A 26724-nucleotide genomic window follows, 5' to 3' on the forward strand; every position below is an offset into this window, starting at 1 on the left:
ATCAACAGTTTGATGTCCAGGTGGAGACCAGTGAGAAGTGGAGCTCTTCAGGGGTCTGTCCTGGGTCCAGAGCTCTTTTGTCAGGGATACAGACAGTAGTATTGAGTGCACCCTCAGGAAGTTTGCGGTTGACGTGAAGCTGTGTGGTGCAGAGCACTCGCCTGAGGGAAGGGATGCCATTCAGAAGAATCTTGACAGGCTTGAGAAGTGGACTGGTGCTTGCGAAGTGGACTGGTGCAAACTGCATGAGGTTCAAGGAGTCTAAAGTGCAAGGTCCTGCATCTGCATTGGGCCAGCCCTAGGCACAAATGCAGGCTGGGTGCAGAGTGGGCTGAGAGCAGTCCTGAAGAAAAAGATTTGGGAGTGTTGATTGATGAGAAGTTCAACATGAGTCGGCAAGGCACTCATACGGCCCAGAAGGCAAATCATAACCTGGGCTGCATCAAGAGGAATGTAGTCAGCATGTCATGAAAGGGGATTTTTCCCCTTTACTCTGCTCTTGTGAGACCCCACCTCGAATACTGCATCCAATTCTGGTGTCTCCATCATAAGAAAGACATAGAATTGTTTGAATGAGTCCAGAGGAGGGCCACAAGGATAATCAAAGGGCTGGAGCACCTCTGCTATCAGGATAGGCTGAGGGAGCAGGGGTTGTTCAGCCCAGAGAAGAGAAGACTCCAGGGGGACCTTAAAGCTGCCTTCCAATAGCTGAAGAGATCCTAGAGGAAAGTTGCAGAGGAACTTTTCATAAGGGTGTCTAGTGACAGGACTAGGGGGAATGGTTTTAAGCTGAGGGAGAGTAGGTTTAGACTGGAGCTTAGGAAGAAGTTCTTAAGTACAAGGGTGGTGAGACTCTGGAATAGGTTGCCCACAGTGGCTGCGGATGCTCCTTCCCTGGAGGTATTTAATGCCATATTGGGTGAGGCCTTGGGCAATCAAGTCTAGTTGAGAGGCATCTCCCTGCTCATGGCTGGTGGGTTGGAGTAGATGATCTCTGAAGGCCCTTCTGACCTAAGTTAGTCCATGATTTCTTAATAACAATGAAATTTTAATGTTCTGAATTGCCTTTCTGTGTTTTTCACACTACTATTTCAATACAGATAGGTTTTAAAAACTGTTACTATTTTAATCCTATAGGAGAATTCTATACTTTTTTGCTGTAATATAACTGGTAATGTTCCAGCCTTTCCAAGTGAGAATGTGACACTAAAAGTTATGAATTGCTTTTCATTTTTCTCTTGCAGAACAGTCTACTTTCCAGCCTTATCACTTGTTTTATATGTTTTCCTGAGGAAATGATGTTATGCCTTCACTCTGTTCTGTCTGTTCACATAACTTCAATCCTTTGACCCATCTCTCAGTGATACTAAATTCCTATAAGCTTAACATAAACAGAGTGGGGTAAGAGTCCCTGTTAATACCTTTGCTGAAGGCAAGACTGCAATGTGATTTTAGCCATTATTAGACTTCAGAGATTTCATGTGGGAATCAGCTGGAATTCATAACTCGATATGAAATTCATGCAGTCCTCCGCCTCACCTTGCAGTCATAATGCGTTTAGGGATACAAACCTTTTCTTCAGCAGCAAAGGGTAGAATAAGTTGTGAGTAAGGCAAATGTACATCTGAAAACCAAGTTAAGGCCTCAGGACAAGGCTTTCAGATCAGACAGTAATTCAGACACAACATCAGCACATATACACATTAAGTTGATTTGTACAAATTCAAGGTCTGATTTGAGTACTCAGTTTTGCAGTCAGACATCTCCACTGCACTCCATAAGGCCACACCTGATTTTCATGATTTTCCACCTATGAACAAGACATCTGTTTTTGTTGGGTTTTTCCCCCCCTTATTTCCTTTTACAGCTGATTTTTTTTCTCTTTTCCTCATGTTGTTCACCATTACAGGCAGTTCAAGATGTATTTACTTTGAAGCTGAGTAATGGTGTTGCACGCTGTAATTTCGTATGGGTCTTGACAGATTTACAATTTGGAACTCCATGTATATTAACACCTTCTGAAAATATTTAATAGGTTCTTTTCTGGCATTTTTTCTAGTAGTAATTATTGTAGTTTTGCTTACCTCTAATTAGAGCAAATTAAAAAACTTCAGAGAGATGATTCTTAAATCTTTTAACCCTTGTATCTTGAAGATATGTTATTTACCTGTCAAACTGAATCACTTCCCTATTGCAGTTGTGTGCTTTTAAGTTTCTCCTTTCTCAAGGTGAACACTTAAATGTTTGTATTCATTCCTATTCCCTTTTATCTGGGACATCATCAATGCAGCTGGATATAATAAAGAACAGTTTTCAAGTTGTTGGCACAAGCCAACACCTATTGATACTCATTTTTCCAGAATTCTTCTGTGTTTTTGTCCTCCCAATGAAAACATTTCCAGTAATGCTGTAAAAGTGCAAAACATCACACCTAATTATTGCCATTTCAATTAGGAACAAAACAAGTCCATTGACAATCTTTTGAGCAGTGAGAGATCTGCATTCTGGGCCTTTGTAATAATATATTGGACTTTGCATTTACTTTCCTTTTGCATATGAAAATGGCTGTCAAAAATGCAAGTCTGCTTGCAGGCTGTATCTTTTATGTTTGAGATGGTCGATGATAATTTAATACAGCATAGTGATTCCCTAAGGTAAGAGCTAGTTATTGGTTAGTCCTGTGTTTGAGGAGGCTTGATATCACTACTTTGCCCTTTTCATTTCCTTATATTGAGCTGGGGGATGGAAAGGGTAGCTGAATAATGATTATGGCAATGTATTACCTATTCACATTTTTTTCCCACTCTGTTTAAAAAAAAGAATGCTAAATTAAAAACAAACAAATAAAAAAACACCAAACAAACAAAAACTCCAACCCCCCCAAAAGCCAGCAGCAACAAAGTGAACTTTCTGTCTTTAAAATTCAAGTGACTATTGTAAGACTGTTGTAAAATGTTAAATTATTTAATGACATATTTTACAGTGGGCTGAAAGGTTGTTAATTAACTTCAAGACCTGTTTATTAGCTCTGATTGTTCAGCTCTGTCTTTATCTAAAACAGAGAGGAAAGAGCTAGAGAAATGACAAAAGGAAAACTGGAAGGTGATAGTAAGCTTAAAAAAAAACCAAAGAAAAGTTAATACAAAACCTTTGTCTTTTACATTTCCTTCTTCCTCTGTCAGTTTCTGCTATTCCTTGTTATAGCTACAGTAATTTTGTAACGTGCATACAACTTCTATTTGACATTTTAGCAAGACTGTTTCAAATTGTCTGTAAACTTCAATATTCTTCTTTCAAAAGTGATGAAATGGATTTTTTTTTCCTGCCTTGCAAGCTTTATACAGTATTATTGAAGCTCCAATCAGATAGTTAATTGTATTTTCATCCAATTCTGATACTTATGTTGTTTGATTTTTTAATTATTATTTTTTTTCATCACCCATGCCTACCAGCTTCCTACCAGTTCTTAGCTATTCTCTCCCCATCATGTCATTTAATTGGAGTATTTATGGGAAATAAGTAATTAACATGGCACAACGCACATTAGCAATAGTATAATGGTCATTCTGCCCCTGTGCACTGCACTGGTTAGGCTGCACCTCGAGTACTGCGTCCAGTTCTGGGCCACTCAGTTTAGGAAGGATGTTGACTTGCTGGAGCGTGTCCAGAGAAGGGCAACAAAGTTGGTGAGGGGTTTGGAACACAAGTCCTGTGAGGAAAGACTGAGGGAGCTGGGATTGCTTAGCCTGGAGAAAAGGAGACTCAGGGGTGACCTTATCACTCTCTACAACTACCTGAAGGGAGGCTGTAGACAGGCGGATGTTGGTCTCTTCTCCCAGGCAGCCAGTACCAGAACAAGAGAACACAGTCTCAGGCTCGCCAGGAGAGGTTTAGGTTGGATGTTAGGAAGAAGTTCTACACAGAGAGAGTGATTGCCCATTGGAATGGGCTGCCTAGGGAGGTGGTGGAGTCGCCATCATTGGAGGTTTTCAGGAGGAGACTTGATGGGGTGCTTGGTGCCATGGTTAAGTTGTTTAGGTGGGTTGGATTGGTTGATGGATTGGACGTGATGATCTTGAAGGTCTCTTCCAACCTGGTTTATTCTATTATTATTATTCTATTCTAATTTAGCCATTCTTGTCCAAAAATACACTATGTAGTAAAAAAAAAGAGTACATTTTCACTGAGTATGTAGTTGCTTCTAAAAAATTATTAACATAGTTATAATAATATGAGTAGCCAGTATTAGGATCTGCATTCTCTCTGAATAAAATAGTTCTAGGTGTCTAGACTTAAGAAAGAATAGGAAGTGTTTTGGTTTATTTTCTTTTCTGTTAGTTTTCCCACCTTTAATAGTAGAGTTGTTTCTGTTCTTTAAATAAATGCATATCTAGAAATGTTATTCAGCTAAATCTGTAGCTTGGTCCTATTGAAATCCAAGGCTATACTTCCTTTAACTATAGTGGGGCAAGGATTTTTCAAGTATATTTTCATAATGGTGGGGAAAACTGCACAAATATTTATATTAATCTGCAGTCAACTGGAACTTCTAGGCTTGAGTTCAAAAGGTCTGCATTAGCTCTGTAGTGAAGAGTCTGTTCTGTGTTTATGAATGGCAGAACCAGAGAAAGTAAAATGTAAGGAAAAAAAAAAACTTGCTGAGGCAGATATACTCTGTATCTATCTAGGGTACTTCACATGGCATCCTGGCCTGTATCAGGAACAGTGTGGCCAGCAGGAGCAGGGAGGTCATTCTGCCCCTGTACTCAGCACTGGTTAGGCCACACCTTGAGTACTGTGTCCAGTTCTGGGCCTCTCAGTTCAGGAAAGATGTTGACTTGCTGAAATGTGTCCAGAGAAGGGCAACAAAGCTGGGGAGGGGTTTGGAGTGCAAGCCTTATGAGGAGAGGCTGAGGGAGCTGGGGTTGCTTAGCCTGAAGAAGAGGAGGCTCAGGGCAGACCTTATTGCTGTCTACAACTACTTGAAGGGAGGTTGTAAACAGGTGGGGGTTGGTCTCTTCTCCTGGGCAACCAGCACCAGAACAAGAAGACACAGTCTCAAGCTGCACCAGGGGAGGTTTAGGCTGGATGTTAGGAAGAAGCTCTTCATAGAAAGAGTGATTGGCCATTGGAATGGGCTGCCCAGGAAGGTGGTGGGGTCACCATGACTGGACATGCTTAGGAAGAGACTGGGTGGGGTGCTTGGTGCCATGGTTAGTTGATTAGATAGTGTTAGGTTGGACTCGATGATCTCAAAGGTCTCTTCCTACCTGGTTAATTCTAGTTCTAATATTCTAATGCAGCACACAGTATCTGGGCAAGCCAGTGTGCACTAAAGAAAACCAGTAAAAAGGAATCCTCTTGTACAAAATCATGTCCCACACAAGCACATAGCAGTATGCTGCATGCAATTTGGTGTTTGATCAACAAAGAGTGTTTTAAATGAAAGTCAGGCCTCCTTCTGCACTTCATAAATGCTCAAGTATTTTGTAACTTTATGAGGCTATGTACTGTGTAAGGTTTCATCTTCTGTCTTGTCAACCTCCAGCAGAATGAGAGCAGGGCTGGAACTGCCAAGCCATCAGTCCTGGCACAGGGCTCTGAGCATTCAAAGGCAGCCTCTGTTCTGCATGTTCTCACTGAGCCAGTAAAATGCCCTCTAAGGAATTTTCACACCTCCTAACCAAATATGAGCACACAGTTATGTTACAGACTCGGGGAATAAACAAACAATAGGAGATTCCTAGAGCTATTACCAAGCAAATAAGCAATTCCAAAATGCAGTCCTTCTTATCCAATGAAGGTCAGATCTAATGCTGTGAAGGAACTCCTGCAGTGCTCCAGGGCTGTTTGCACCAAAAGAAACCCAGGAATTCAGCAGTGCTCATAAGGGCTTCCTGCTCACATCAAAACCATCTTGGATTTCTCAGTAGTATGAGGTTTCCAATGATGGTATGGGCCTCATCGATGTGGAGAAACAACTCATGGGGTATGCTGTACATTACAGAGAAATATGGAGGTTGGGTTTATAAAGAAAATATTGATGCATTTTAACTACTGCTTATTCTAATAGGAAAGATTAATTCTGAAATGTGGAACTTGTAACTGCTAACGAGACTGCATGATTCAAGGAAATATGAAAGCTAAGGTCCAAACCTGGACAGTTACTGCATTTTCCATGTTTTCTCATTGCAGCATAAGAAGGAGAGTTGCCTGATTCATTGGGATCTGAATGCAGGGTATCACCTGTTCTTTTCCTTCCAGGCATGTTGCTGTTTGTGGCAGAAGCCTGGCTCCTACTGGGTCCTTAGTTGGGATATATTTTTTTGTGCCTCCAGAAGGCTGAGCTCAAAGTGCTTATGTATGCAGCAAGACACATTGAGCTGTGCTACAACCAGTGCAGACTGAGCACATAATGGTCTCATTCTGATAGCTATAAATAGGAAATATCAAGCATTGTCAAGGTACTTATTTCATATTTTGTTAGTCTAAAACTGACAATGTCTTTAGTTTCATTTTCCTCAAATCTGACTATTTTTTCCCCCAGATATATCTTAGTGTATCTTCCCTTTATCAAAAATCTGGTATGTTGCCTGTATTTTTGTAGTCCTTGCTCTGGCCTTTATTTTCTTGCTCACTGACTATAGAATGTATCCCTTTGCTTAGATAGATCTTTTTATGTATATAGATATTTAGGTATTTTTCACCTTTTTTTAAACTTCAGGATGATTTAATACTTCAGTCTGGAAGAATTTGTAAGGCTGTTTCATAATTCTACCACTACTCATCTACTTTTTTTTTTCAAAACCCACTTCACTATTCTCTTCCTCTGTATATGAAATAATTAAAAAATACTAGCTCACATCTCAAACAGTTCTGCATATATTTACAGGCTCTTATCTCTTTTCTATAGCATTTCATGCTAAACAGATAATTTTTGCACTATCTCATTAGGCTTTTCTGTAACATCAATCCCTTTATTTTTTCCCTCAAACCCAGCTGGTTTTCAGTTTGAAGTATGAAGGCTTTCTTCTTCATAGCATGAGCACAGGGTAGAAGTACACAGTACCTGTACTGCTGTGCCACCTGTGCCATTGTGCTGAAATGAGAATATGTCACTGATAAATCCCAGAAAATGTGAAGTGTGGTGCCACTTAAAGTCACTAGTATTATATTATTATTATTATTATTATTATTATTATTATTATTATTATTATTATTATTATTATTATTATTATTATTATTATTATTATTATATAATATCTTTTGTATGATTTTGTGTCTTCTTTTTACCTCTGACAGATCTTTGTGAGTGACTTTGTTATCACTTTAAACTCATGGACTGTCTTCCAAAATGAATCAAACTCATAGTAGGGATAGTAGGGCTTTTTCTTCTCCAAATGACAGTTGATTGATGACTTCAGTCACTGCCTTTTTCCATTGATAAGAGGTAAAATCTCATTAAAGATTTAAGTCACTTTGATCCTGCAACACCAACTACTGTAGCCAAATAAGCAACCCTTTCCAAAGACTGGTCTGTATAATTCTTAAATCTGTTTCTAGCCATGCAAATTCACTATGAGGCCATTAGTCCTTCACCAAAATATAGGCTGGTGAACTGAAGATTCATCCCACAAGCAGCATGCCCCAGCTACCTTCATATACTTTCATAAGCATCAATTAATCTGTTACAGCTTTTTTTTTCCCTATTACTTGGAGAAGCCAGGCTTCTTGTAGTTTGTGTTAGGTGATATGCACCTGTAAGTTGATATGAGAAGGTCACCAAAACTCTATTTCCTGACTTTATTTTTCCTAATAGTCTAAGTCAATTATTTTAGGGTGGAAAATACATAGACAAATCAAAGGTTTTCATGTTGTGATTTTTTTAAAAGCCAAAAGTGCATTTAAAACCTAAACTACCATTTAAATTGAGCTGTGTATGCTGTGTCTAATTGGTCGTGTCATATAAATGCATTATAAATGAGTCTTGGAAGGAATGCTTTCATCTTCTAATAGAACCATTGTTGATGTGGGGCACTAGAGTCTTCTGTGCACATCCTGCAGGAGATGTTAATGTGCAGTATCTTCTATAAACAGGCTTCTTTTTGTCTCTGTTAGAAGAAGGAGCTGACTCAAAGAATCTGATAGGCTTCCAAAGAAAACATCTGTTTTAAATATATTTGTTTGGATTCCAGTCAGCGTACCTAGGACTTGCATAATTAGCTTAGACTACAGAGTTCCCTTTGCAGAAGATCTGTTTGTATAAATAAACCATGCATTTTTCATTAAGCAAATACTCTTTTTTTTTTTTTCTTTCTTTTAATTAGAAATTCAGGCTTGTATTTTAACCTATACTCTTGCAAAGCAATGATTAACTGAGAAACTTTTCCAACACTTTCTCAACAGTTTTTGGTATGATGTTCATTTGACTGTGTTTCATATTGTGGAAAAGTGTCTTGCAGCTCTATGTTACCAGTATTTCAGGAAATGGGTGCATACACTTATAAAGATGCTTTTGGTACCTGTTATTTATTATTTGCCAAAGAAAATACTAATGTTGTGCCTTTTCCTACTTTTGATACTATTAGGCTATAGAAAAAGAGATTATGACAGTAGCCATCTTAAGTTTACCCTTCCTAAAGATCTGATGAACTGAGAAGACATAAAATAGAATGTTTATTTCATCTTAAGCAGCTACTTAGAAGAGACAAGAAGAAATGGAAGCTCAGTTAGTGGTCCTTTCTCCATTCATCTCATGTCATGCCACACAGCACTCCTGCCTGAACCACAGTCTCTTATCAGACAGCTGTGCAGCATTAAAAGAATTCTTTTCTAAAAATGGATTAATGGTTATGCATACCTTTGATATCAAGATCAAACCTCTTGAATGTTCAGACACTCAGCTGGGAATGAAATCGTTTACTCTGGGGCAAACGCAGCCTGGAGTGACAATTTCATGATATGTATTGCAGGTGTGCTTTACTCAGAAGGGCTGAAGCTGGTGTTTCATGCATGAAAGTAGCTTCTGGGACATTTTTTTTTTTTCAGTTCATACAGATGAAACTTTTCTTTATCTGACCCAGAATTCTTTATGTCACATTGGATTTCAGCTCTGATCCAGACCTGTGGAAACAAGAGTTACACCTGTGTTGAGTGTTTTCATCTGGGGCAGCATTGGTTGGTTTTGAATTACCTCAAAGCCCTGCTTGTGCTCTTGCTGAACAGAATGATGTCTTGAACAAGAAGTGCAGTTCTGTGTTTCATTGGAATTTTTGCCTTTTCTTGCCATTTTCAAAGTCCTCAAGCATACACCAAGTGAAGAATGCTATAAATCATTCAATATGTTTTTTCTACCTGTGCATGTGATTGAGAGAAGTTGGCTATGTGTCCCTGCCTCTAGTTGTAGGGCCTGTTTCAAAAAGCTATTTTGTGCCCCTGTCTCTAGCTGTAGGGACTCTTTTTCAAAAGCAGTTGTGTACAACAAGGCTGCATACTAAAGAGACAATAACCTTGGCTTTTGGCTTCCTTTCAATGTAACTTACATGATAATAATAGAGACTTTGATGTTCCCTAGGTGTTTACCCTGTTATGGATTGCTGACTGGATGGTGCACCACTTCTGGAAGAAAGGAAAAGATCCTGACAGTTTTTCTATTCCTTATCTTACTGCACTGGGAGATCTGCTTGGAACTGCCTTACTAGCTATAGGTTTTCATTTTCTGTGGCTCATAGGTGACAGAGATGGTGACGTTGGAGACTAGCTACTCCAATGGATGCAATGACTTTTCCAGGAATGTTGGCAAGACCAATCATTCCAGTTGAAGGTCCTCAAAGTGCTTGTTCCATCTGGTATAAGTAAATCAAGATGACACAGATGTAAAACAGCCTTAATGATTTTAATGCGGTTTGCTTTTTAAAAAATAGGATGGAACTAGGAGGATACTTGAGACTTTGACTCTGAAACCAAGGTGGATTGCTGCTAATCAAAACCATCTGAATAGGCACAGTGAAGGGCAGATCAATCCTTTATCAAGTTTTATGTTTTTAAAAGATCTATTCTTTTAAAAGAAGAGTTCCTTACCTGTATGGCGAACCAGAACAATCTCTAGTTGCTTGTTCGCTGGTGATGGAGAAAAGGGTAAGACCCAATCAGGGGCTTGCCTTGTCTTTCCCTCTTGGGAACAAAGTGGGTATAGATTTTCATCTTACCACCAAAGTGGTTAGTGGACCTCAGATGAATTAAGTTTCATAGACATTACCTAATTAGTTGATGATATGTTCTTATCTTGCAATTTCAGTGGTGTAGCTCTCTGATCATTGCAGACTTGGTATCAATAATAACTGTTATGGTGAGTTGAACCCTGACTGTCTAAACACTTTGTCACTTTATGTATACTAGTGTGGACATCAACATTTACAAAATTAGACACTTGAAAAGCACTTTGTGCTAAAAAACAGGAAAAAAAAGGTGACCTAATTATTTTTCTGTTGTGTCTTATTAGCAAAAGAACATAGTAAAGACAGACAAAGTGGCACTGACCTGATCAATAGTAATGGGTGAAATCCTTGTGTTGGAAAATGTACTTTCATTTAGCAACTGAAAAGATGTTGAACTAGCTGATAATGGTGTGGTGATGGCCAGTGTCCTGATTTTAATAACGTATTTAGAGGTGTTGATTCAAATGTAAATACTGATCCCTGCTTAAAATTTGGGGATAAGAGATTAGGCTTCTTTTTTGTTGTTTTTTTTTTAGGCATTTAGGAAGGTACAGAAACTTCTAAAATTCCAGAGCTATCTTTGTCATCCATTTCTAAGCAAAAATCTCTGCTAACACAATTTCAGTTTTCAAACAGTGAAAGTAATGTGGTCAATGAGGAATATGACTGTTTCTGAATGATCTCACTTATTTGTATACCTCAGCGTTTCAAGTAAGACTCTGATCATGAGGACTCTGGTTGCCACTTTGAACAAAAAAATGTACTAATTGCTCTGTTTCAAAAATCTAGTGGGAGTTCCACACAGCATATGCTTTCCAAGGCTGTAGCAGAACAAAATGAGCAACCCCTGTTTTAAATGCGCTTTAATTTAAAGGTTTAGATTTTGAGACTTAAAATAGGCAACTAGAGTCCATATATCAGCCTATGTCGTAATCCTGTAAACATTAGACAGGTGATTTGTGCATCTAAATTGTCCCTTTTAATTTGATGGACCTACTCAGACTGATTTAATTACGCGGATACTGTTAATAGGACTTCCGTAGGTGTCGGTCACCTTCAACTCTGTGGAAGTTGAAAGTGTCTGCAGTTCTGGAAATGAAACCAGCTCTTCAGTGCCTACACAGGGATTTAGATGCCTGACTTTTAGCTCCCTCATTCAAACCCTTTTATTTAAGCTTTTTCTTACGGTTATGATAACATAGTTGTTTCAGTGAATTACATGTATTATGTCTTTTATTAAAGTAGTCTCTTGTATGTAGCATTGCAGGATATACCATTAAATTGTTTAAAATGCACCAGATATAACTCATCTTTTTACTTTTTTTTTTAATGTGTTTCTTTTTTCAATGATGGTTGTTTATTCTGGGGACAGATCAGGATGCAAATTCTGACAGAATAGAGTTATTCTAACAGAACAGAGTTGTTCTGATAGAGACGCCATCTGATTCAACTAAGCTGCCCTTTCAAGGACTTTTCTTACTGGAGTTACTGGCTTTTAATTAAATTCCTAATTAATTTTAAAACTAATTGCAAGGTTTTTGTTTGCTTGTTTGTTTGTTTTTTACAAATGCAGATTTCTTGAGCTACTTGTGATCAATGCTTAATCTGATGTCTGAGGGCATTGCAGTGTTCAGTCATGAGAGCATCCTCAGCATATTAAATATTTTCCCAGTAAATAAACAACCATTGGTATAGTCTGCTGACAAATGGGTGAGGGCTGGGATTTCAGAATTGGGAGAGAAATGTTAAATGGGGTAAATTAAGGGAAATTTGAGAGAAGAAAAATATGTTGACAGACTGGAATTATCTGGGCATGGAAACAGTAAGTGATGGAAAAGTGTGATGGTACTTCAAGATGGGGGAAGCTCACTGCATGGCTGAAAGAGCAAAATCCATATTGTGGGAAGAGGTGCAAACTTTGACGCTGCATTCACTGTGAGAAGCAAGAGCAAACAGAAGGAAGTTATTTGGAGAACAGAATAAAAATGCACAGCCAAGCTTGTTTTGCAAGAAGGGAGGAAAAATACAACTCATGTTGAAAGCTCTCTTATAGAATCATAGAACCAATAAGGTTGGAAAAGACCTCAAAAGATCATCAAGTCCAGCCTGTCACCCAAGACCTCATGACTACTAAACCATGGCACCAAGTGCCACGTCTAGTCCCCTCTTGAACACCTCCAGGGATGGTGACTCCACCACCTCCCTGGGCAGCCCATTCCAACGGCTAACAACTTTCTCTATGAAGAGCTTTCTCCTCACCGCAAGCCTAAACCTCCCCTGGCACAGCTTGAGACTGTGTCCTCTTGTTCTAGTGCTGGTTGCCTGGGAGAAGACACCCACCCCCTCCTGGCTAAAACCTCCCTTCAGGAGGTTGTAGATGGCAATAAGATCTGCCCTGAGCCTCCTCTTCTCCAGGCTAAACAATCCCAGCTCCCTCAGCCTCTCCTCGTAGGGCTTGTGCTCAAGGCCTCTCCCCAGCCTCGTTGCCCTTCTCTGGACACGTTCAAGAATCTCAATGTCCTTCTTAAATTCAGGGGCCCAGAACTGGAGACAGTACTCAAGGTGTGGCCTAACTAGTGCTGAGTACAGGGGCAGAATGACTTGCCTGCTCCTGCTGGCCAGGAATAACCCAGAATAGCACAAGGCCTCTATGAAATGATGTGTTTGAAATTCCTTATTATTATAATAATGTTAAGATCACTATTGCAAAGATGGTAGTCTCTTAAGAGTTGCAGAAGATGGCAATGGTATATGGTAATTGAATTATACCTGCTTTAAAAAGAGTAAGGAGATGTTCAAAGCAATGTGAAGGTTCTTGGTGGGGTTTCTCTTCTACTTTTGGCTAGGTTTTCTGTGATACAATACATAATTTTAGTTGTGTTCTCTAATCCATTCCTAGACAAGTCAGTCTGTTGTTTAGTTGTCTTTTGGGTTTTTGTTCCCCCTACATACTCAAAGTTAAAAAAAAAATCAACTTTCTGTATATAAAGGTGGGGAGGAAGAACTAATGAAGAGGCATGTTCTGTCATTAAACCCACATTCTGATAGCCATAAAGGAAAGCCTTACTGTTAGATCCAATAAAAATTTTATCATCATGCATGCTGTACATGGATACTGTAGGAAATTTAGTAGTAAGAAAACATGAATAATTCACAATTAAAGCTAAGAACCAATGTGTGTTGTAAATACACAAGATAATCATCTTCTGGCTGTGTACCCAGAAGCAGCAGTGTACCCCTCAGTGATTCAGCACTGGCAGAGCTGAATGGTCTTTATCTGCAGCTAAAAATGTGTGTCCTGCTCAAATTTAATTTCAAGTCCTAGTTGTATCTTTAATACGCAGGATACTTCATCATACCTCTATTTATGCTTTCCTCAACTCAACCTATACTTGAAATTTGCTTCTTCCTTTACTTAGCATTCTTCAGCTTGCTCTTTTGGGAGATTGTTTCCTCTTCAAGAGTTGCTGAAAGTCTTGAGAAGTCAAGGAAGTGCTTTCCTTGAATAATTTTGAATCTGATTTTTGCAAGTGAAATGCAGTCCTGAATGAATTACATGGTAGGTGTCTTTGGGAATAATTGACTACTGAATTGTTCCATGAGACTTAGTATCTCCTAGTTCACAGACTTACATTCCAAGTTTTGCTGTCTATAGGATCTGAAGAGGATTTTGTCTGTTTCCTAGTGTTCTCCTGTCATCTCCTGGTTTTCATTAATGAAGTTGTTACCATGTCCTGTCTGCAGTAGACAGCATGTTAAAAGAATTTGTCATTCTAAGCAGTTTTCCAAATATTATGTGCAATAATACTGTTTTATATACTTGGGAAGCAATCATCCACTACTTTCCCATGAATACAATGGTTAGCTTTAGATCATCCAAAGCCCTTTCTTTCCCATATGCAGTTGAAGCAAGCATTTTACCCTGTGCAAATACAACCAGTTATTTTATCACGTTATAGTAATACAAGATTCTGGAGTAACATTAGTACATGCTTCATCTCAATTGTTTGGAAAACTGGACCCATTTTTACTTGTTACACAGGAAAATTTAGACATGTCTGATTAATTCTAATCCTACAGAGATGGATGGTAGATTTAATTTAATATAGAAGAGTATCCCTGGAGTTTGGAGCATTCCCAAAATGGAAGCTAGATCATTAAGCTTTACTGTGTTAGGTGACTGAGATCGGCTGAGGTACCAAGATCATCTGAATGCTTGGAGAAAGCCTTAGATGATTGGGAGATGTAAGGTAACTGCTTTATTTGTCTAATACATGAAGACTGGCTGATCACTTCTGTTTCATTCATTTTACATTTATGCTTTGAGGTTGCCATTGAGGCTTCTTCAGAGCCAACCCACTAAGGCCACTAGGCACTTACACATTAGTGTGTCTCGTATGCATGGAAACTGTGGTTCCTCTTCTGTAACAGAAGACATTAAGGCCATTGACAAAACACCTTACCTGCAAAGCTTCCCTGCCATTTGTGCAAAATGGAAGATCTAAAATGCTAAAAATTCAGATAAAATAGACATTCTCATTCTTAGGTTTCATATCCAGCTTGCCTTTGCTCCATTCTCACATTAGAAAGCAGATTCATTTATTTGAGGAATGGAATGGAATAGAATGGAATGGAATGGGATAGAATAGAATAGAATCAGATAGAATAGAATAGAATAGAATAGAATAGAATAGAATAGAATAGAATAGAATAGAATAGAATAGAATAGAATAGAATAGAATAGAATAGAATAGACCAGGTTGGAAAAGACCTTCAAGATCATCAAGTCCAACCTATCATCCAACACTATCTAATCAACTAAACCATGGCACCAAGCACCCCATCCAGCCTCTTCTTAAACACCACCAATGATGGTGACTCCACCACCTCCACCTCCCTGGGCATTCAAAAACAGTTTAATGTTGGCTCTGTTAGATACCATGTCCAGTTATGTACCCTGTGCATGAGTAACATGAGCTGTGACTGTCTGCCCCTTGGAGAGAATGAAATCCCTTGCTTTGAGCAAAGCCTAATGATACAGTCTTGACATTAAAGAAAAATTGGCACTCTATGGGATTGGCCCTGCATGCAACATGCAGTATTGGCTTGGTGGGGCTCTTCAGACATCTGTAGAGCTGGAAGAGCCATCACTGAGACACCCACTGTATTGCTGGTACATAGTATGACATGGCTGAAAATTGGGAAAGAAAAATTGTCCATGCAACAGTTCCTCTAACCCATCCAAAGGTATTAAATGAGCTCTGGCTCCTCTGCACCACAAGCCTTCACTCTGACTCATGCAATGTGTCTCAACCTTAAGCTTAGCTTCTCTATTACCTTGTTGATTTCATATGGGATGGGAAGTTGCAGCTACCTCTGCAATCCATGTTCTTTGTATTTTCACATCTTAGTACAGACACAGGAGGATGCAGAAATGTCCATCAGTTCAGAGGAAGTCCAGTTTTGGTTTGCTACAAAAATTGCATTTTAAACATTTATTAAGACCTGTAAATATTTCAAAGTCCTTGTGACTTGAGATTATTGCATTACATAAATATTTAATAGATACAGAAGCTGCACTTTAAGCACTGATTAATGCACAGGTACCTCTGGAATTTGTATGGCTTCAAGACTGGCACTAAGAGAAACAAACATGAACATTTTTGGTCCTGTTACCGCAGGAAGCCTCTTTCAACATATATTCATGGGACAAAACTAACTGGTCACTTTTCTGATTGTTGGTTCTCACACAGCTTTCTGGCATATTATAGAATTGAGCTGTTCAGTGTAAGCTCATTTCTAATAATCTGATCTTTTTTTGTGGTTCAGAGCCACAGCACACCTGCAGACACCTGTCTACCTTGACTATGTCATGGTTGTGTGTACCCCTCACATGTTCCTGGTGAAGTCACCCGCTAGATGAGGACCAAGTCCATGTACTCCTGTTCATACCCATACAGAAAGGACATGCCACATGTAAGAGAAGATTTTTTTTCCCCTCCACTTCTCTGCCTTTAGGATGGAGCCTGTGTACTCTCCTCTGTCTTGCATTTCTCAGCATAGAAATACTAATTAACATTCCATTTGAGTCGTCATTTACAGTTTTTATTCAGCTTCCCATAGTCCTGGCAAATATTTGCCAGGTAACCTAAAACATGCTACAATAAGCAAAGCAAGATTACTCACCTCACTCCGTTTTCAAATGCTTTTCTCTGATTTAATTCTCAATACCTCACAAGGGGACTCCTCAACCTGACTCTTTCCATCTTAAATTACATCCCATCTTGCATTCCTTTTTTTCGTGGTGATACAGCCAATTTCTCACCTGAATTGCACTCAGCTCTGCCTCCTTTTAATCCTCGCACCACTGACTTCAAGGTGATTTTTGTAAGAAAATAATTCTGTATTTAACTTGTGAGGTTTTCCTAAGTGAAAAAGAGAGGCTTCAGAAAGCATCTGTTTTAGGAATGATACGTGTTGTACATTAGATTGTACTGCACACACAGCAGTAACATTTTAATGGCAAAATAGCAAAGTATGTTGTAAAATGAATGCCAAATAGTTGAAATGTCAGGCCTTTCTATGTAACTGAAGGTAAATTTCTAAGTAAATGACATATAGCTGTAATTCCATGAGGGAAAATGGTTTTTCTTGAATGTGTGTCTCAGCATTTACCTGAACTCCTCTGCAAGAAGTGTTTGCTTCTTCTAGCGTGTCTGATTTGACTTTTCATTCCAATGAATGGTAAAAAGAAACGTGCAGTGATTGATTGCATTAATGGAGCAAACAGTCACTTCAAAAAAAACCCAAATCACTATGACAACTCTACTTTGGGCATAAAACTAAACCTGTTTTAGCTAGAATAGTTAAGTCTGATTAAATTGAGCCTAAGAAAGGCTTAGGCAATACCAAACCTTGTCTTTGCAGAAGCTTTTACAGGAAAGCAGAGCCTGTGGTGGGTTAGAGGTTTTGACTTGATGCAGGGCTGCAAATACCTGCTGACAGCACAGAGACCTCTTGCTAACTACATAGTCATGAATTGCCACAGTATAGTTCTAGTTTGTAGAATAACCTGAAGCCTAATGGCTTCAGTGCAATTATTCAGCTGAATCTTACTCTGACAGCTTTATGAATTAGTAAAAAATAGAAACAAGGGCATAAACTCTGGATTGATTTTTTTTTCCCCTCTTACTGAGAAAAAACAGCTTTGTTGGCTGTTTTGGGTTTTAATTGAAAGCTCTGACTGCAATGAGATTTTCAAACCCACAAAACGTTACTTGAAAAGCTGCATCTCATTTTCCTGCAGAATCTGTCTTTGTTGCACTGCCTCAGGATGCATGCTACCAAACACCTGAGGAAATGTTCTCTCAGGTCTCCATTTACTCAAAATCAGAGACAGAAGAATCAATCTCAATGTCAAAATCAGTGAGGGAGGGGTGGGGCTAGCAGATTAAGTGGTCTGATAGCCCCTGACATGCTCCACTCAATTTTGGTGCCCTCTCCAGTGCCACAGGGATGTTAAGATGCTGGAGAGGTTACAGTGATTGGATACCAAGATGCTGAGTGACCCAAAGCATATCGCCTACAAAGAGATGTTGCGGGATCTGGCCTGATTTAGACTGGTGATGGTGTGGCTAACTAGAAATCCAATAGCATTCTACTACTTGAAGGAGACTTTCAAAGAAAGTGAATCCAAACTCTTCCAGCAATGATAGATAATGGAAACAAGTTAAAAGGCTGTGGTATTAAAATGACCATTAGGGAAAAACCATGTCTGCTGGATTAGTATTTTACTGGAACAGGTCACCCAGAGAGGCTCTGAGCCCTCCATCCCCAGTGGTATGTAAGGCTTGGCTAGTCAAAACCACAATTAAGTTAGTTTTGGTGATCTTCAGCAGTAAGGTGGCCCAGCTGACCTCCATGATCCCTTCCAACAGCGCAGTCAGGATTGTGAGTGGGTATTGCCCAAATGTATACTTTTTTCCCCTAATTTGTGATGCTGATTTCCTCACTAAATTTGCCTTTAAAGCCCAGATGGAAGTTTCTGCTTTGGGGTTAGATGTGGCTAGATGTGACCTCAGTGAAAACCACAGATGAGTGTATTTGAGGACTGCTGGAAACGTTTAAATCAAAGCCATTAGTAGCAAATTAAAAGGAAATTGGGCAAGCAGATGGCCTAAAGCTTATCACGTCTGGAGTTTATGTCATCTGACTGACACTGAAACACTCTTGCTTGAGGTAGAACAATGTTTCTGTGCCTGTGTCAGGTCTTAAATTGACAGCTCTCATCCTTGCTGGGTTGGAACTTGAGAAGGAAGGGAGCAAGAAGGATCTGCTTAGATTATTTTAGTTTTCCTGCTTCATAGCAGTAGATAATTTTGAGTCTTCTGCTTGTCCTGCCACAATAACCCTTGTGACAAAGCAAAGCTACGCAGACAGCAATCCCACCCTGGCAGACCCACCCTGAAAGCATGAGCCAGAAATAAAGCACACAGAGAGCAACTTTCTTTCTTCAATTTAATTGAAGTTACTTAGAAAAATAATCAGGCTTGAATGGCTTTTTTTTTTTTAAGGAAAGATTCATGAGCAGTTCACACTTGTGTTGGCAATGTATAATTTAGCTTTTCTCTTTATTAACAGTATATTTAGGTATGAGGAGATACTTTTCTACAACAAGCCTTCTACTGCATACAAATAGGTTAAAAAAAAAATCCACCCCCACATTGATGTTAAATTATTCGTACACATTTTATTGTGCATGCATGTAAGAAAATAACACTCTCTGTAACAAGAGTAATAGTAAGGACAGTCCCTTTTTGTACCTGAAAAGTGCAGCAGACTACAGTGAAACCTTAAAAGGTCTGGGATCAACTTACTTCTAAAAGCACTTCTGCTTGTGGATTATTTATTTAGTTTGTCTTACACAGCGCATGGTTCAGGCAGTTTGCACATTTCTGTGACAATGGGCATGGTTTATGAAGAGGCTGAAGCGTGGACCAAGTCAAGCTTGGGAGGGGCCTCCCACCACCCAGGAATCATCACATTGCGATTGACCCAGTCTAGCCTGGGCTTCAGGTTATGGTGCTTGGTGCCGCCTGAGGGGAATGAACCCCTAGCTGTGAGTATTGTGCCTAGGTGCTGCAGGGCTCAGTGCTGGCCTTGCCAAAGACAAGGAGGCACCAGCTGCTCAGAAATGAGGATCACCATTCCTCAAGCCCAGCAGCAGAGGGCTGGGGACAGAAGTGGGGAGCAGGACCTTCCCTGCTGCATACTTTCTGCACTCACCACTGCTTGACCATAATAATGCATAGCCTTCTAAACCAGCATCTCCTCAGGTGGCCCTTGTGGTCCCATGAGCACAACTATACTTTGCATTTTGCTGTGGCTGCAGTTTGGGCCATTTTACTCCCAGGACCAACTGTGGCCACAGCAGAAATTAATCCAGGACCTCAGGAACAGACCTGCTTCTCTACTTCTCCAGCTGGAGGAAACCCTTTGACCTGGTGAGGACTTTGTGCTCACCATGCAAGACACACAATCATATCCAGCATGCCAGCTGTTCATTTTAAAACACAGCTCCACAACCTACTCACAGCACCCCAAAATAGATAGAGCACACTTAAATAAGCAGTTTGTAGTAGTTTAGGATCAAGGTTTTTAAAAAGCAAGTGATTTTTAAATACTCCTTTCAGTCCACATGAAAGCCATCTCAATACTGAGCATCTGCCCACAAGGCAGCCCTCTGCTGTGAGGCAGAATCTGGGTGATTGAACCCAAAAGCTGCTGCTAAAATTCCCAGCTGAAGCAGTGCTCACCTATAAAATAGGGCAGTTGTGCCTTCAAAATAGTGAAACAAAAGAGGGCATTTCAGAACAGATTACAGAGAAAAGCCCCAGAAGACAGGGGGAAGTGCTCCCCATTTTAAACATATTTACTTTCTGAAACAATTTGTTTCTTAAATGAAAAAAATCACATCACATTCTCTTGGAGGGATTAACAACTAAATGAAGAGAAAATTGGACCAAAATATGAGCACTGACAGCTACAAGACCAAACAAGCACACAAATAACTTGTGGGAAATACTGGGGCGGGGGGGATGGGGCAGGCGGAGAAAAGGAGGAATCCACGCTCAGACAGTTTTGGTTTTTTTCTTAAACAAAAATATCACCACTGAACTACAAACACAAGCAAGCCAGGGCACACTGTGATAGGCACTTGCAACAGCTCTGCATACTTTAAATGAGACACAACTGCTTTTGAGTAAAACACCAGCCAGTGATCAGCAACTGTGCAGGAATCCAGAGCCGTCAGGTGCAGCCAGCCAGCTCTTCGCTAGCTGCTGGGTCAGTGCTCCAGGTTATAAATGAGACCTGGGCCATGAAAACTGTGGCCATTCCAGAATGGATGAGACATTTATTTGTAGGGCATGATTGAAAAATAAATAAATATATATATATAAATGACCTGAATCCTGGCTAAGACCAAATCCAATTGTGAAAGGACTTCCGCTGCTGTTACGTTAACTTGTTCTTTGCTGAGATCTACTCAGCAACTTAGTTTTGTAAAATAAGATGGAACTGATTTTTCTTCTTCCACCACATATCCTGCAGACTAATGTAATTCAGTGGATGTTGTTGGCTACTGCACAGTACCACATTTTCAGGATCTAGCTCTGATATGGTTAAAATAGCTCTGCCTTCAGCTGAGTTTATTTAAATCTTCATTAATTTTTGGAAAGGTTTGGTCTGATCACCAGACTGACATGCAGGCAAGTTAAAACACCATTTTAACCATCAATCAACTTTAAAACAGAACTTAACTTCCCACAAGTGCTTCAATTCAAGCCTCTGCCTCCTTTTGCCTATCAGCTGTCTGCCAGCACTGCTGCCCCAAGGACAGGATAGCTTGGGGTGGCCCCAGACTATTTCCCCAGGCAGGCCACCTGCCATCTGCTTGGCTGTATGCCTCACCTGCACCAAACTAAAGCATATATTTGGAGAAGCCTGCACTTCTGTCCCCTGAGCTTGCTAGCAGATCCACACTGAAATATCATGTTTCATTATTTATTTGCCATGAATAAATTACTACTTGCTTTGCCCAAAACAATTGCTTGGTGTGCTACGCCTGGTACACTGTGATACCTCAACAAGCTGTTAAACAGAAAACAACCACTAGTGAGACATTTACCTTAAGGAAAAAGGTCATAGTCACGCACCAGAGCTGGCTTAGATGAAATATGAACCCACTGGAAATTAGAAGCATCCCTGTCAATGGTAGTCAGGCATCAAATGAAAGAAAAAAGAAAAAAGGAGACTCCCTCTTCCCTTTAGGAAAAAACCATGAAACCAGCATGGAGGGAGATGAGACTGTTTTTATTACCGTGCTTGTTTAGAGATCAACACGAAGACGACTTTCTGACTTTTCAAAAGACATGCCTGCATCCTTTCCAGCAACATCTCATGACCGGTATCTTTTGAGCACATTTTGCTTGTCCATCTCAAGATCAGTTAGGGAAGCATGATTTGCAGGGGACAGAGCTCATCCCAGCCCCATCCTGGATATGAGTTAAGTCAATACCAATTGGTTTGGACATTCAAAAGTCTCTACAGTTATTTCTAACACTTCTTTTTTTTTTTTTTCCTTTCTTTTTCTTTTTTTTTTCTTTCTTTTTTTTTTTCTTTTTTTCTTTTTTTTTTTTTTTCCTGGTGGACTGTCTGTAAATCTGCATTAATTTGAACTGGCAGGCTTCAAATTAGAAGACAATGGGACTGGTCATATTCCTGATACACTCATTAAGTCCAGACTTATAAAAAGCTTATGGTTTCTCTTCCCGAGGAATACATTCACATTTCTTTCAGTCACGGGGCTTAGATTTGATGACTCTATAAAAATTGGGTTTAGGTTTCCTTTTCAGGGCTAAAAAGACAGATTTATTTTTCTTAGTACATTTGAGTGCAGTATCACTTTCTGAAGAAATAATTTCCACCACTCCTCTCAACGTGTGTGGCGTCAAGGACCATTCCCGTATTTATCTGCATCGATGGCTTATAGAAGAGAGCTACTACTTATTACCCAGAGAGACACTCAGCTGAGGAAAGCACAAAACCAGACTCCTTTTCTCCAAACGTTACCTTACCTCTGCTGCCGAAGTGACACCTACCAAGAGACCACGTTTTAAATAAGTATAAATAACATTAATTAAAACTGGAGGAATGCAATGAACTTCAGAACAGAATGAGCAATTTTTCAAACAGCTAGATCGTCACAATCCTGTTACCCTGTGAAGAGAGCTGTCCTTTCTTACAGTTGATTTAAATAATTTTGACTGTGCTGCTCGCAGCATCATTCAAAAAAAAAAAAAAAAAAGAAGAAGAAAATATTAATTTACAAAATAACCCATTCTCCACATTTATTATGACAAATAAAAATCTTAAATAAAATCAGGCTTTCCCTCCCCTCTCTCTCTCTCTCTCTCCCTCCCCACCCCCCCTGACCCTCATTCCAATTTCAGGTAGCTTGGCACTGAGTAATTGAACATTAAAAAATCCAGTTTGTAGACTTCGTACAGCTGCGTTTGGTGCTCGGAGCTGATGTTCTGGAAGAACTCTGTGGTCATTTCATCAGTAGTTCTCGTAGACTTTGCATAGGTGGGGAACTTCAGGTAGTTGCCTACTCCCGCCAGCTGGAGAATGTAATTTGAATCCTCTTCGAGCGTTTCGTATTTTCCTATGAGGTCGTAGTGGATGTGGCAAGGGTGGCAGAGGGAGTACACAGTCTGCCAGTGCTCGTTGAAGGGCTCTTCTCTCTGGGTGTGGGGGTCGATGAGGTACGCCACGAACTCTTCGAATTTCACATCGTCGCCTTTACGCAGAGCTTCCTGGGTTGCGTTCTTCCTCTGGCGCCTCACGATTTTGGTGCCGTATCGTTTGTGGAAGGAAGTGTTGTACTTCTGGGTGAACTTGTTCCTGTAGGCTGACACCAGTCTCTCAAAAGGCTCGCGAACAAAGAGGAACTTCATGTAGTTTTTCAAGCGGTGGTTGATCTCTGGTATGCTGTACTGGTTGAGGGTCTTCAAGTTTGAAGACACGTGGGCTTCATTGGCTGGGATTTCCATCGGGTCGCTGTACTTGCCTCTTCCTGTCAAAACCATCATGACTCGCTTCCAGTTTGTGCAGGCCACTTTGGGAACGTAGCAATAGATCATTTCATGATCTTCATCCACAACCAGGTGTTTGAGATCGTTGGGCGTCAGCACGCGCCGCTTCCTGCTCGAGATGCTGTTTGCTCGGCACGTGTCTGTCACCTGGTCTCGTCTAATCTGATGCAGAATTGCTGTGTTGGACAACTGCAAAGAAAGCACAGGCACCACTGTAAGTCAGGAGGCTGGCAACTCTTACTGCTTCCTTGCTTATTATACAAAATAGCTTACTGCCTGTATAGAAAACTTCGTTCTGTATCTGAGAAAAATTGTTCCTGTCCTAGAAGGTAATCTCTTCTGTATCAGTCTTTTTGGCATGAGCTGCTTAAGTGCTGTTGACAAAGTGTCCAAGGCTTGCCTTGAAGCCAGCACAAAGGAGCACAAGCACTGACACAGCCTGGTGGCAGGTGAATTTACAGAACTCTCACCTTGAGATGTGGTCACTGCTTAGTCCTGAAAAAAAGATCTCTGCCTCCGCTCTGCAATTCATCCCACAGCTACAGCAGAGCTGGACCCTGCCTGACCTTTTCCTGCTCAGATGGTGTAGGACAACACCAGAGTTGGAAAATTTGTCAGAATGAAGACAGTATGTGCTCTTGGTGCTGATGCCTCTTGTCCTAGACAATTTAACCATCAAAGCTTGTCAGAAGAAATGAAGTCCATGGAGAGTCCCACTACTCCCCAAGAGAAATATTCACTCAGCTGTGATTTCTTGAGGAGCAGGGAGAACATTAACTATGCATTTGCCTCTCTGCTAAAGCCATATTGACAAAGGAAAGAGAGTATGGCCTTCTAACACACAGCACTACTTTCACCCATAGCCCTATATTATTTTTTTAACAGTGCCCTTTCTGTAACTGCTTTGGAGAGGTTCTAATCTCTCCTAGGGTGGACTCACATGGCAGTTGTGCAGAGACTCTTGCCACCAGCCACCTCCAGCCCAGATTGTGTCCAGCAACAGCAGTAAGAGATGCTGCCAAGGCAGGTAATGAGCTCCTCTGGGAAAGCGGAAATAGTAGCTCAAGTAAAGGACCATGCCAACACAGGACTCCTATGTTTGGTTATTCAGAGCCACCTGAGATGTCTCTGCATGGCAGTGTTTTGCTGTGCAGCCCTGCCCTCACTGCTACCAATGTATTTTTACATATTCTGAATAAATTGCATCAAAGCAATATGGGGAAGGGTTTTGGTAATGTTATTTACATTTACTTAACATTGCTTGTAGTGGATTTCAAAGAGCCTTATGCTCAATTAGTTTAGCATCAAAGTCAAGTATTAAGGCAAGTATTGACCTTGCCATCTGACCAGCAAGAAGGTCTCAGATTCCTTCTTGTGTGCTATGTCTTTCAAAAGTATTTTTCTGATACCTTCTAGTAAGGTTAACATCAATCACAGGATGCTGCAATGAAGCAGGTGAGGCAGTGTAGACTGTACACATCTGCTGTGGGGGTTCTGGCTATAGGGGGTTTTCCCCTCACCAGTATAATAACCTTGGCAAATGATTTTGCACCAACTTGGGGGTCCATACTGAACCTCCAGTTCCTGCAGTTCTGAATCAAATCCCTGCTTTCAATACCAGTAGTTAGCCTTGATTAATATTTAAGAAAGCTTCAAAGTAAAAGATCCAAATGCAATTAAAGGCAAAACTCAAACCAAACCCAAGATGGGACCAAGCCAATTACAGGATTTCTGAGCTTTGGAGGGAAACAAAATAGGAACTGTACTGTTACAGGAAGCCCTAAGAGTCCAAGGTTCACCTGCACAAGGGCAGCAAAAGCTTTTGCAACACAACAGCAGCAGAGACTCTCCCTCTCTCCAAGCTGCAGTGGGTTGTAGAGGAATGTTCTTGTGGGATAGGCAACACCAAGAGGCTGGTGCTGTCAAACCTGGACAGGAAGATTTTTTCCCATCAGCACAGTATTTATGTGCCAAGCCTGGGACCTCTGTACAGTGCCACACACCACTTCTCCCCTGAATTTCTTGGCATTTTCCTCATCTTGTCTCTTTAGCCCCTTTGTTCAGTAAAATGGCATCTAATGGTTAAAACACGCAATAGCTCAGTGCAGCTTCTTTAGACAGCTTGGCTCATCTTTTGTGCATGTGTGGTATCCCCCTGGATACCTCCTAGGTGCACTTCAAGTGTAGTTTTGTGTTATAGTCAGAGATGAGAGGCCAGATGTGAAAAGTGCTTCATGTTTCCTAGGAAAACTGGCTGGCAGGGAGCTTTCAAAATAAGATGTTAGAAAGCAGTTGTCAAGGACCACACAGGTTTGTGGAGAAAATGACCTTTTATGTTAAAAAAAAAATATATATATAAAAATCCCTATTTCAGTTTATGCTGCTTTAGAGAGAAACAGAGCTATTGATCAGCTCTATAATGTTTAGAGTTACCTGTAAATAATTTTCAAAGAACTAAACAAAATCCTATGCAAAGACACAAATATATAAACCCTCCTCTGCTGAAATCTCTTCCCCTGCAGATTTTCATTGTATGTTCGAAAGGCACAGTACTGCTGTACGCCTCTAGGTTTAGAGTTTAAAAACCACGAGAGATGCCAAATGCCTGAATATCCTGCTCCATTACAATATGTTAATGCACTGTACTTGGTTTTCTGGTGGTGTTCTTGGGATAAACACAGAATTAAGTGGATAAGATTCTACAGTCTGTATTAAATAGAAGGTCAGATCTGATAATCTAATGGTTGCTTCAGACCCTAATCTGCATATGAATCTTTGCAGAGCTGTGCTTTGCTCCTGATTTCATTCCTACATCAATAGGCTAACACTTCTTCCCCATACATTAACATTAATGGGATTTTCAGACATTCAGAGTAAGGGGTAGAAATGCAGCCTTACTGTTTGCAATTGCAAATGAGATTGCACTACATTAAATTCACTTAAAAGATGATACTTGTGCATTTTGAAGTGGTACTTGTCTCCCACTCTATTTAACATGGAAGAAATGGCACACAGGTTTGGTCAGATGCATTTACTAAGCATACACCAACACCCCAGGACCAGCTGTGCATGTGCTCTGTCCTTTCTGGTGGCACACAGAACACATGTGAAATACCAATGGAAGACTAAAAGGGTGCTGACCTGTTCTCATAAATTACAGTAATACCATTTGGAATGGCTGATGGATGAAGGACCACGCAGGAAATACAGTTTTGAGAGCTCTGCTTCCTTTTGTTATTTTGCCCATTAACTTCAGCTTATTTAAAACCAACCAATAAAGAGGCCACTTTTGTGATTGTCCTAGAACAATACCAGCTATAGCAAAAACCTATTTTCTTCTGCAGCTAACA

General features: G+C 40.2%; 2 protein-coding genes across 2 annotated transcripts in view; one reads left to right on the plus strand and one right to left on the minus strand.

The window, feature by feature from the left end:
* The window catches only part of SLC41A2 (solute carrier family 41 member 2), a 41654-nt gene extending 31195 nt beyond the window's left edge, over positions 1 to 10459 (plus strand). Inside the window, exon 11 of the mRNA XM_054167723.1 lies at positions 9575 to 10459. Coding sequence (XP_054023698.1) covers positions 9575 to 9760 — 186 coding nt within the window. The 3' untranslated portion in view covers positions 9761 to 10459. The remainder of the gene's footprint in view (positions 1 to 9574) is intronic.
* Positions 10460 to 22711: 12252 nt separating this feature from the next.
* Positions 22712 to 26724, minus strand: part of CHST11 (carbohydrate sulfotransferase 11) — a 165282-nt gene continuing 161269 nt past the window's right edge. The window contains exon 3 of the mRNA XM_054167848.1: positions 22712 to 23563. Coding sequence (XP_054023823.1) covers positions 22715 to 23563 — 849 coding nt within the window. The 3' untranslated portion in view covers positions 22712 to 22714. The remainder of the gene's footprint in view (positions 23564 to 26724) is intronic.

The sequence above is a fragment of the Dryobates pubescens genome, chromosome 15, assembly GCF_014839835.1.
Source record: "Dryobates pubescens isolate bDryPub1 chromosome 15, bDryPub1.pri, whole genome shotgun sequence".
NCBI classification, from domain to species: Eukaryota; Metazoa; Chordata; class Aves; order Piciformes; family Picidae; genus Dryobates; species Dryobates pubescens.